The 13,413-nt window shown below is 36.8% G+C and overlaps 1 protein-coding gene across 1 annotated transcript; it reads right to left on the bottom strand.

Moving 5' to 3' along the window:
* Positions 1-2,885: 2,885 nt before the first annotated feature.
* LOC110289633 (olfactory receptor 8K3-like) lies at positions 2,886-6,057 on the bottom strand. Its single transcript, XM_021155924.1, has 2 exons — positions 6,017-6,057; positions 2,886-3,844 (listed from the first exon to the last, which is right to left on the bottom strand). The coding sequence occupies exon 2, from the start codon at positions 3,825-3,827 to the stop codon at positions 2,886-2,888; it is 942 nt and encodes a 313-aa protein (XP_021011583.1). The 5' UTR covers positions 3,828-3,844; positions 6,017-6,057.
* Positions 6,058-13,413: the final 7,356 nt, after the last annotated feature.

The raw sequence follows: 13,413 nt of genomic DNA on the forward strand, positions 1-13,413 counted from the left end.
GCATATGTATCAAAAGATGGCCTAGTAGGCCATCACTGGAAAGAGAGGCCCATTGGACATGCAAACTTTATATGCCCCAGTACAGGGGAAAGCCAGGGCCAAAAAAATGGGAATGGGTGGGTAGGGAAGTGGGGGCGAGGGTATGGGGGTCTTTTGGGATAGCATTGGAAATGTAATTGAGGAAAATATGTAATAAAAAAATATTAAAAATTAAAACAAACAAACAAACAAACAATCACCTTCTTCCCTACCATAAATGGAAACTAACAGATACCCACAACTGCTTAGGGTATTAAAAAAAAAGACATCAAAACACTTAGCTCTGAATGTGACACCTTCCTCATACCACCTTGTAAAAAAGTATCACTTATGAAGAGACAAGTATAAGGAGAGTGTAAGCACCAGAAGCAATGCATGGTCATAGCAAAACTGTGTTTTTGAGATACACAGGGCTGTTATACATGCACAAAACTATGTGAGGTAAAGAAAAACAAAAACTAAAGCACAAATGAGAATGTGGTGATGAAGTCCCAACCCAAACTGAGAAGCTATTGATGTTAATTAGTGATTGCTGAGTATGGGAGTGTCACTATTCTTCAGGGACATGTGCTCTGAGGGACTACCCATACCCTATTGTTTTCAACTTGTAAAGGCTCATTCGTGTACTTTCTTTGTGTCAAAACTTAGGATATAACTTATTTAACTCAACAAATATAAAAGCATTTCTTTATTTTCTATGCATTTATAAGTATTCTTGTTTTGAAATATATTCACTAATAAGGAAATTTACAAATTCTTTAAGGAGAACTGCTTTTGATCCCAATATTATCAATTCTGAGGTTAGTTTTTCTTTATTTTCAATAAAAACTTGATTTTAATTGCTAGATATTACTGTGAATAAATTAGAATTTGAAAACACTTGTGACATTCATAGCACAGTAAAGAATAAATATTTTATTAAATAAAATATCTAACCAAAAATTGCACAATTAATCTGGAAATTTTAAATTCAAGCTTCTGACTAACATCCTTCAGATATGCTGTAATTCACTGTCTAAAAGAGCATAAAATACAAGTTTGAATATGCTTTGAATGCACTTAGTCTTCTGTAATAAACACCACAGGGGATGCCTAACAGAGATTATGCATTTATCTTTTGGGTTAAAAATAACAAAATGAATATGTGCTGAAAAAATAAGAATAAATATTGCAAACAAAAAGCAGCAGTACTTCTGGAATAAAGCCTCTTCTGCTGCTGTTCACTGGTAGAAACATGTTCTAGCACCATTTAAAACCCACAAAATGATTGTCAAGCATAACTTAAAGGTATTCTTTGATTAAAGTTTCTGAGATTTTTAAAATTTTTCAAGTCATCATATATAGCACAAATTGATCTTAGAATAACAATGTGACTTATGCTAACCTTAGAATAACTATCCTTCTGCCTGCCCTTCCCAATTCATCATAAGATTGTTATATCATCCAATAACCAAAACTTAGCAAATAGCTTAAGAAATATATGTGCTGTCTAGAAAGAAAATGTCACATCATTCTGTAATGTAAAATGGAAATAAAGGAATTAAGATTAATTCAGTAAACAAGACAATATTAAAGTAGTAGAGGCAGCCGTGAAAAAACTGTACACATCTAACATAAACTATCTCTCTCTTTCTCTCTCTCTGTCTGTCTCTCTTCCTCTCTCTCTTTCTTTCTCTTTCATACACACATGTTCAGAAAAATACATATATGTATGCTTTGATGTACATGTTATTAAATGATACACTGAAAATTTGAACTATAATCACTAAATGTATGGCATTAATTATTGCTATTTGAATCACATAGGAAGAAATGTGAAAGAAAAATAATATAAAATAAGGACATAGCTAAAGGAGCTGAAGGGTTTGCAACCCCATAAGGGGAACAACATCAACCAACCAGACCCCCAAGAGCTCCCAGGGACTAAACCACCAACCAAAGAATACACATGGAGGAACCCATGGATCCAGCTGCATATGTAGCAGAGGATGACCTTATGTGGCATCAAGAGTAGGGGAGGCATTGGTTCTCTGAAGGCTAGCTGCCACAGCATAGGGAAATGCTAGGATGGTGAGAAGGGAGTGGGTTGGTGAGTGGGAGCACCCACATAGAAGTGGAGGGAGGGAGATGGGATAGGGGGATTTTTGAGGAGAAATAGGAAAAAGGGATAACAGTTGAAATGTAAATAAATAAAATAACCAATAATAAAAATGAATTAAAAAGCAAAAACTATTCCTTATGGTGTGAAGGAATTTGTATGCTCTGATATTGCTGGGCCCTTTATACATAAAGTGATAGACTTCAATTTTCTGATATGGTGACCAATATTTTTGACTACATTTTATAGAAATATACATAAATATGAAATTCATGTAAATGATAAAGCATTAACAATACATTTTCATACAAACAAATACAAATATGTACATGAACAGCAGAGTATTTATTGTAAAGTTCAATTTATAAAACTAATTGAAATCACAAGAGGTATTTGTACTATTCATTAATATACAGAAAAACCATTGCTACCCTCATTAGATTTATAGACTTTGAAACAATTCTTCTGTGCTACTTCATTTCTTCAACTGCATTTTTCATCATCTGCCTCTTCTTCCTAGAACCTTTTTCCTTTGCTTTTTCTCTTTTCTTTCTTTCTTTCTTTCTTCCTTCCTTCCTTCCTTCCTTCCTTCCTTCCTTCCTTCCTTCCTTCCTTCCTTTCTTTCTTTCTTTCTTTCTTTCTTTCTTTCTTTCTTTCTTTCTTTCTTTCTTTCTTTCTTGACTAAAACATGTAAAGCAATTGAACTGATTTGTTGTAAAATAAGGTCACATTAAACAACATGTGATTTCTAGGAAAAGATATTTTGTATGGTTTTCCCTGTTTTTCTAATGGAATATTTTACATCTTTGTTCCTTAAGCTGTAGATCAAGGGATTCAACATAGGGATGATTAGGGTATAAAAAATAGAAGCCGCATTGTCAGTGTTTAAGGAGTGACTGGACTTGGGTTGCACATACATAAAAATCAATGTCCCATAGAATACAATAACTACTGTCAGATGAGATCCACAGGTGGAGAAAGCCTTCTGCCTGCCCTCAGCAGAGTTCATCTTGAGAATAGCTCTGAGAATGAGCAGATAGGAGACAAGGATGACCAGTGGTGAAGAAATCAAGTTAATAGTTGATAATATTAAATTTAAGAGTTCACTTTCCTCTTTATTTGAGCAAAGCAGAGATGTCAAAGGAGGACCATCACAGTAGAAATGGTTGATAATATTTTGGCCACAGAAGGAAGAAGTAAAAATATTTATGGTGGCTATGAGAGCAACAAATATGCTGTAAAGGTATGGAATTGTCACCAGGACCCAACACACTCTTTGAGACATAATGACATTATAGAGGAGTGGTTTACAGATGGCGACATAACGGTCATAAGACATTGCAGACAGAATAAAAAATTCACTAATAATGAACATGCTAAAGAAAGCAAACTGGACAGCACAGAAATGAAATGATATTCTATTTTGGTCTACAAGAAAACTTCTTAACATTTTTGGTCCCACAGCTGTTGAATAACCAAGGTCAGTAGTAGCAAGGTGTCTGAGAAAAAAGTACATGGGTGTTTGTAGCCTGGAATCCACCATGGTAAGGATGATCATGCCCAAGTTGCCCACCAGTGTGATCAGATAGATGATGAGGAACAGCCCAAACAATGGGGCCTGCAGTTCAGGGCGTTCAGTTATACCCATCAGGATGAATTCAGTCACCAATGTGAGGCTGTGGTTTTCCATCAGGATTATGGTAAAAGCTGTTTTGAGTTGAAACCAATGCACAGTGAATAGATTTCAAATATCATATTATTCAAAGTAGCTTAAGTAAACTATATTTAAATATTTGCAATTATTTTTTAAAATAATCTACATACATACATATGTAGTTATGTACATATTTATTATATATGTGTATATTATATATATATATATATATATATATATATATATATATATATATATATCACATAGATGCAAATTTCAAATGTGGCTGGAAAGACACAGATGTGGATCTTGTTCCTTAAGCAATGAAAGTTTTAATCAGAGAATAACATAAATCTTTGCCAACAATTCATCCTTTTCTTATTAAAATGAGAGAAGTTACTTTATTTCAATATTAGACATTAATTAATATGGAAAACATCCTCATACACATAATATCTAGCCAAGGGGTCCTCTATCCTCAAACCTTAATACTCTCAGGACATGAGAATGTTGGTATACACACTGAAGTATGTGTCTAGATTAATATATATCAATATATAATATATGTGAAAAATAAAAGTATTTTAACTGTATATGATTGGATTTATATAAACATTGATAAAATTCACTTTTCTCATATTTTTATTGCTGATAAGATTACTACCACCTTGTGATATTTGATAATTTGATAATTATGGTAACATGAAAAATATGTGCCAATAATAGTACATATACCCACAAAATATTCTAGTAATATTTAATAGTCTAGTTTCATGTGTAGATCTACAGAATCTTAACAGGTAAAAATGGAATATTTGGTGTTGTTATCACAATCCATATTAATCAGATCTATGAATAAGTTTAGCCGTACTCATCAAAATTGTCTTAAACTCATAATCTATTGATTTGAAAAAACCAAACACCGTGTAAATGAGAGTATCTGTGAAATCGTCTTACATACTACTTAGCACTAACTCTGGTAAAGAGATGTGAGATGTATAAAATATTTTCTTAGTATTTTTAAGATCAACAGGTTTCTGTATGTATTTTGAAAACCTGAAACAGTAATAAGTGATCTAACAAATCTGTGCTTTCTGGACATAGTTACAAAGATGATAAACACATGGTTTTCAAGCAACAACTGGATATACTAACTTTCCTGGAAGACTTTTCTTTGATATTTTCTTCATTTACATTTCAAATGCTATCTCAAAAATCCCCTATACCCTCCCCCACCCTGCTCCTCAACCCACCCACTCCTGCTTCCTGGCACCCCCCTGTACTGGGGCATATGATCTTTGCAAGACCAAGGGTCGCTCTTTCTTTATAAGTGTGTGTGTATATCAGGCATGATTCAGTCGTAGCTTTTTGTTTGTTTGTTTGTTTTTGAGACAGGGTTTTTCTGTGTAGCCCTAGCTGTCCTAGAACTCACTTTGTAGACCAGGCTGGCCTCGATCTCAGAAATCCGCCTGTCTCTGCCTCCGGAGTGTTGGGATTAAAGGCTTATGCCACCATGCCCGGCTTCATTATAAACTTTTTAAAAGTTAGAAAAGTAAACACATCTATATGTTTTCTCTAAAAGTATTCTGTTAAAGTTTCAATTATTTACATTAATTTAACATAATAGGTTTTAATATTGCACACACACACATTCTAATTCCCCTCTCACATTTTATCTTTTTGATAGCTATTTTCTTTATCTTAGATGGTCCTCTGGATTTAGAGTAATGCTTTTAAGTGATACTTAGTTAATTTAGGGACAAATAGAATTGAGCATGGTAAGAACACATAATCATTGATTTAATACTTGTGTTCTCAAACTTCTTTCTTTAAATAAAATCACATAGATTTTATTTATTATCTGATTCTCATCTACGCCATTCTTTAGTAATAAAATTGACTGTATGTGTGTATCTGAGAGAGGGAGAGACAGAGAAAGAGAAAGAGAATTAGAGGTTTTTACAAGAACAAAAATCATAGAAATTATTTCTGTGTATACTTATAGTTAATAGCATTTTCCCTCTCAACATCAGTGAAAGTGTTCAAAAACTAACATGAAATAAAGAAATGAAGAGGCATATTTCCTGTCCAGGTGTCTTGGAATATTAGAAAGAGTAGACAGGGAAACAAAAATGAGAACTTTGTGATGGTGATACTCTAGTTAAAAAAAAAGTCATACACCCCCTTAGGCTTAAACTACAGGGCTAACTGTGCCCCTCTCTTACCAGCTGTGAAATTCCTGCCTTCATTTCCCACCCTGGTTTTTGGTTGTGTTTCTGAGATATATTTTTGTGTATTTTAAAACCATAGAGTCTCTCCCTGAGGAGATTTCAAAAATATTAATTACCAGCAAACTTTTGAAAGGCTAATGAGATAATGCCTAGAGGTTATAAACTCTCAGGATCAATTTGTATTTATCTGTGATTACTTACTTGTTGAATAGGCAACCATTCCTACTTAAAGCACTTACTAACAGTATTGCAGCTAACTTCTCAATGGTAAATTTGTGCTCTCATGTTTTTGTAACAATATATACAATTTTCAGGATGTAAAACTAACTTAGTATCCAATTATGAATAAATAAGCAAATAATATATTTCATATAAAATATAGTTCAATTTAACTTTAAAAATGTGAGTTGTGTTACCAGAGACCAACATAGATAAATGAGGAATGAAATAATTCTCAATTATACAAGGATAAAAATAATGTTTCCTATTACTTGAGCTGCATGAAACTAGAATAGAGGAAATCAAATTAAAAGGTGAAAGGATCAATATTATCGCTTCAATTTTGTGTATATTTGAACAAATCAATGATAACAAAGGAAGACTTTCACAGTAGAAGTGACTGATGGCATTGTACACATAGAAAGACAAAGTGAAAAGATTAACTGTGCAGGATCGGGTATGGGAGAAATCAGGGGAGAAGTACAGAGAGTCAGGAAATTGAACAGAGGTGTATGGCAGTAGAAAATAGGGAACTGGTGGGTAGCCACTAGAAAGTCTGAGATGCCAGGGAAGCAAGAGATCCCCAGAACTCACTTGGGATAACAGTAGCTGAAATACCTAATATAGGGAAGATAGAAACTGTACAGTCCATACCCAGGGGATATGTATGGACCCCTGTTGATGGATGGAGCTACCCACTCATCCCAAAAATTTTAACCTAGAATTGTTCCTGTCTAAAGAAAATATAGGGACTTATAATGGAGCAAAGACTGAAGGAAAGACTATCCAGAGACTGCCCCACCTAGGGATCCATTCCATCTGCAGACACCAAACCCAGACACTATTTCTGATGCCAAAGAAGTGCTTGCTGACAGGAGTCTGGTATAACTGTCTCCTGAGAAGCTCTGCAAGAGCCTGATTCGGATGCTCATAGCCAACCATCAGACTTAGCATGGAGACCCAAAGGGAAGAGTTAGGAGAAGAACCAAAAGAGCTGAAATGGATTGCATCTCCATAGACAGAACAATATTAACTAAACAGACCCTCCAGGGCTCCCAGGTACTAAACCACCAATCAAAGATTACAGATGGAGAGACCCATGGTTCCACCTATATGTGTAGCAGAGAATTGCCTTATCTGGCATTATTGGAAGGGGAGCCTATTTGTCCTCTGTAGGTTCAATGCCCCAGCATAGGAGAATGCTAGGGCAGTGAGGAGGGAGTAGGTGGATGGGTGGGAAATCTCTCTCATAAAAGCAGGAGGGAGGAGTGATGTGATAGGGGGCTTGCAGAGGGGAAATCGGGAAGGATAATAACATTTGAAATGTAAACAAATAAAATAACCAATAAAAAATCTTAACTATGAATAGAACAGTCACAAATGAGCTGTAAAATAAAGATTGCACCAGTAAGCAAAATACTATTCTTGACATATGAGTATCATAAAAGCACAGGCTTACAGTAGCTAGAAAGTGGTCATAGGACATTGAAAACAGAATTAAAATCTTACAAGCCAATATTCTAACCAAATATAGAAGGTTAACTGTGTATCACCAATGCTAAAAGATACTGTTTTTTGATCAACAATAAAATTTCTTAGATTTTGGTTCCAACAGCTATTGAATAAACAAGAACTGTAGTAGGTATATGTCTGAGACAGAAGTACCTGGAGTTCACCATGGTAATGGGGATCACACTCAAGCTGTTTGACATTACATCAGATAGATGATGAGGAACAATCAGAACAGTGATGCCTATAGCTTAGGGAAATTTGTGATGTCCAACAGGAGAATTAGTTCACCACTCTGACCACTCTGAGTTGTGCTTCTCCATTCTCGCTTATCAGACATTTTTTATTGTTGTTGTTAAGTAAAACATCATATTATCAACAGGGTTTAGTAATTTGGGAGGGAATTTTATAAACTCTTATAGGTAACATAAATCTAATTCTTTCAATTTTAATATATAAAATTCCATCATTAATACACATACATAACATTCGTATTATGACTTTAAAAACAGAAATACAAAAATGTACAAAAATGTTTCTGAAATAGATTTGTGTTAGAAAATAATGTTATGCATTGTGTACAGATAATTGATTTTACAGTCTTGGAGGTATGTCCCCTTCTCATATCTGGTGGCAAAAAAGTCCAATTAAACTGTGAAATATTCTACTTCATCAAATAGTCAGACCCTAAAAATATTTAGTGGGTATTTTACTAGTTTTAACATTCAATAACTCATTTCCTATAACACATAATGGTAAAATTTAACAGTGTTCTGACTTGTGATTATATCTCTGTGTTGTGGATGGAACTGGTGCTGTTTGTGTTTGATGCTAATTTAGATTCCTCTAAGGCCTTCCTGGTCTGAGCAGTGAATCACATACCCAGGGTTTCATATAATCCTTCTAGTGAATAAAGAAACCAAGCACTGGCTGAGTAGGCAGGACTTCCAGGTCAGAGAGAGGAAGAGAACAGCCAGGAGAGAGATTTGGGGTTTTGGACAGGGATAGCAGGAGGACAAGCTGTAGCTACAGTTGACCCCTGGTTTGGATGATGAATCCACCAGGATTTGTCACCAGAGGCTTTAGATTATATAGGGTTTACAAGATTAGGATTCTAGTTGTTGTGCCCAGCAGTTAAGATGCCATTGATTCTGAACTACATCTGTCTGTTGTTTTCCTTCATGCAGAGACTCAACTATGTTCCAGAGAGAAAAGTATGGTGGGGAAGGGTGGGTTTTCCAGAAGTGTAATTCAAAAGGCCATGGGAGTTTTGAAACATGGGGCTGGCATGGTATCAACCTGCCAGTGGAAATTTAGCAAGCTGGGTGGAAGATTTCGGAGCTCTGAGTCAGTCTCCATGAGATGAGAACATGCTGGCAAGCCTGCCAGTTCCTGTCTGGCCAGCTCGCAGCAGACTGCCAACATAGCAGGAATTTTATTTTTTAATATTTCCCCCAACATCTCTGTGGACATGTTAACATAATAAATTTTTAAGTAAGTTTCCTTCACACATTTAATCATTCACAGGTAGAGAATTAATATTTTTAATTGGATCATATACTTATACAAAATTTAGATACATGTTAGAGCTATGAACTGATTTAGGAGAATATCAGGATATTAAAAAAATTAAGGGAAGAATACTTTGTTAAACTGAACCTATATTTTGAACTGTCAAATTCTCTGTTAATAAACATGCAACATTTAATAGACAACATCCATGTCAAAGTTTATTATCAGTGTCACTTTTTCTCATTTTATATGTTTGGATGTGCCATACACACACCCTAGAAGAACCTAAAATGTTGTAAGAAGGCATTTGCAAGGATTCTTGTGTATGGAGGAAAATACTCCTATTCGGCTACCACAAGAACATCTCTCCATTATGACAAAGGGCATAGTGAAAATAACTCTATTCAGAGAAGACACTTCTGAGAATCTCTTTCCCACCATAGTGGAAATTACAAGAAAGCAGCAGCTCATTTTTTTATTGGATATTTTCTTTATTTACATTTTAAATTTTATCCAGTTTTCCAGTCACCACCACCCCTTGGGAAATCCTCTATCTCATCCACCCCCTGATTCTTCTAAGAGAGTGTTCCCCGACCCACCCACCATTTCCTGCCTCCCTGCCCAGGTATTCCCAAACACTGGAACATCACGCCTTTGTAGGAACAAGGGCCTCTCCTCCCATCGATGCCAGATAAACTCATCCTCTGGCTGGAGACATGGGTTCCTCCATGTGTACTCTTTGGTTGGTGGTTTAGTCCCTGGGAGCTCTGAGGGAACTGCTTGGTTGATGTTGTTGTTCTTCCTGTGGGGTTACAAACCCCTTCAACTCCTTCAGTCCTTTCTCCAACACCTGCATTGGGGACCCCATGCTATGTCCAATGATTGGCTGCAAGCATCTGCCTCTGTATATGTCAGGATCTGGCAGAGCCTCTCTGGAGATAACTATATCAGGCTCCTGTCAGCATGCACTTCTTGGCATCCACAATATTGTCGGGGTTAGGTGTCTGCAGATGGAATGGATCCCCAGGTGGGGCAGTCTCTAGATGGTCTTTCCTTCAGTCTTTGCTTCACATTTTGTCTCCATATTTCCTCCAATGAGTATTGTGGGTTAAAAATGGGGTCCAGCATCTGCTCAGGGCTAGAGCTGCTAGGCAAGGTGGGAAGCAGAAAGTCTGACTGTGAACCACCAGATTGGCATTGGACTGTGAAAAGCCACGGGATCTTGCTCAGGGGTGGGGAAAGAGCACAGTCTTGGGTCCCCGCAAAACTGCTGGATGTGGGCTCCAAATCTCAGGCACCACAGACTGCTGGGAATCTCAATAGAACTGGATATGGGGTCCCTGGGTTGCACAGAGGTCAGAGACCTCAGATTCGCACTCTCAGATATCCCAGATGCTGCTGTATATCCCGGAAGAGCTAAAAACAAAGTGGGGATCCTTGGATGAATTCTGACCTGGGGACTGAAGGGAAACGGGTAGGGAGGAGAGCTCTGACAGGTTACCATGGGGAGTAGTGAGTCTGGCTAGTTAAGGCAGTGTGCTTGGCGGGTAGGCTGGTTTGGTTGGTGCCAGTGGTGCCAGGAGGCCACCTGGCAGGAAGTTAGATGCATGGCTCTTTAGAGGGAAACCAGCTCCATTGCTCCAGCATGGCAGGTTCTGATGAGCAGAGACAGTCCATGGTTTTAAGGTGTTTATTGTAGAAAGGCATAGTGAGGGAGAAGAGTAGAGAAGCAGAGGCTGGCCATGGCCATGTGGAGAGAAGGGGGAAGAGACCCGGAGCAGGAGGATGAGAGACTAGAGAGTAAGAGAGGCAAGAGAGTGAGAAAGGGGCAGGCAGCTCTTTTTATAGTGGCCTGGGCTTCCTTGCTGTTGCCAGGTAACTGTGGGGGTGGATTCTGAACAACTTACTTGACTGATGGCCACAAAATTATGGAGCTCCCCAGCTCCTGATAGGAGCCTATGTATGGGAGCATGGCAAATGGGCCTTCAGTCCCTTGCAGATTAATCTGCTGGGTCTCAGGGGTTTAAACATAGCTTGACCAGAAAACAGGCTGCCTTTCACGGTCCCACAAGTATTTTTATCCCCCTTCTAAGAGACTAGGCCGGGGCCTAGCAAACACATAAATGGATGCTCACAGTCAACTATTGGATGGATCACAGGGCCCCCAATGGAGGAGCTAGAGAAAGTATCCAAGGAGCTAAAGAGATCTGCAACCCTGTAGGTGGTACAACATTATGAACTTACCAGTACCCCGGAGCTCTTGACTCTAGCTGCATATGTATCAAAAGATGGCCTAATAGGCCATCACTGGAAAGAGAGGCCCATTGGACATGCAAACTTTATATGCCCCAGTACAGGGGAAAGTCAGGGCCAAAAAATGGGAATGGGTAGGTAGGGAAGTGGAGGGGAGGGTATGGGGGACTTTTGGGATAGCATTGGAAATGTAATTGAGGAAAATACGTTAAAAAAAAAAAAGAAGTAAAAATTGAAGACAGAAGCAAAAAAAAAAAAAAAAAAAAGAAGGACTGAAGCATCCACACTTTGGTTGGTCTTCCTTCTTCTTAAGCTTCACATAGTCTGTGAATTGTATATTAGGTATTCTATGCTTTTGGCTAATATCCACTTATCAGTGAGTGCATACCATGTGCATTCTTTTGTGATTGGTTTACCTCACTAAGGGTGATATTTTTCTAGACCCATCTGTTTGCCTAAGAATTTCATGAATTTATTGTTTTTAATAGGTAAGTAGTCCTCCATTATGTAAATGTATCACATTTTCTGTATCCATTCCTCTGTTGAAGGATATCTGAGTTGTTTCCAGCTTCTGGCCATTATAAATAAGGGTGCTATAAACATAGTGGAGCATATTTCCTTGTCATATATTGGAGAATCTTTTGGGTATATGCCCAGGAGTGGTATAGCTAGATCCTCAGGTAGTCCAACTATATCCAACTTTCTGATGATCTGCCAGACTGATTTCCAGAGCAGTTGTACCAGCTTACAACCCTACCAACAATTGAGAATTGTTTAATGCATGTTTCAATCTCTTTAATAGAGAAACAAATAAAAGATGCACAGTAGTGAAGAAAGGTAAACACAGTATTCTCTGAATATAGGAGAATGAAATCAACTTGTCAACATCTTGTTTAAAGATTATTTCTTTTTATGTATAATTTGTGGACATAAAATATATCTTTTGTGCCTCTAATATTTTGTCTATATTTTTCTTAGTCCTATAGTCCTTTCATAAAAATATACATTTCTTACAATAAATATTAGAAAATTCAGATCATTAAAATATCTAAGTACCTTTACAATTGCAGAAACCACCAATTCTTTCTTCTATTGGTTTGTTTTACAAATGATAACACATTTTAAAAAGGAACATTTAATATAAATTTGTTAACAAGAAAGTCAAACACTTGAATATTGTCATATAAGGTATTTTGCTAGATATTTTGGTGAGAAATAGTATAAAATAAAGAAAATTTGTCAATATCCTGAAACATTTGTTACATGTGTTCCTCACTCTTCAGTAATTCTTTGCAAACCTAGAATGAATATAAACTACTTATCTCTCAGTGCATCCTAAGGGAATGTTCCAGAAATGGTTCATCTAATGAGGTTTCTTGTTGCCAATTCTGAAGACCTAATTTTAGTCCTTGTAACCCACATGGTGGAAGGAATAAACTACCTACTGCAGAATAGACATATTTTGCATCAGTCTTGTAGTTAAGAATCTGAGGTTATAGACCGTCCAGAAGATTCAAAAATGGTGATTTTGACAAAAGGACACAGTGTTAGTGGGACTCTAAAGACTTATAGTGGAGCCATAAATAAGTTTCTCTCAACACTCATCACAGACACAAGTTTTGTTGGTGTTGTTTTACAATAAATGGCATTAACAGAACCCCACAACTGCTGGGAGTAAAGAAAATAAAAGACATCGTGATAATCAAACCTAAAAGTGATATCTTCATCACATCACTTTGTAGAAATGTACCATCCCAGAAGAGATATGGGTATGAAGAGAATGTAAACATCAGGACCACAGATAATAGCCAAATGGATTTAGAGATACAATGAAGCTGTGGTGCACATGAACTGAAAATGACTATGATTACATGCACAAAATTATCTGAGGTAAAGAA

Source organism: Mus caroli, chromosome 2, assembly GCF_900094665.2.
Source record: "Mus caroli chromosome 2, CAROLI_EIJ_v1.1, whole genome shotgun sequence".
Classification (NCBI taxonomy): Eukaryota; Metazoa; Chordata; class Mammalia; order Rodentia; family Muridae; genus Mus; species Mus caroli.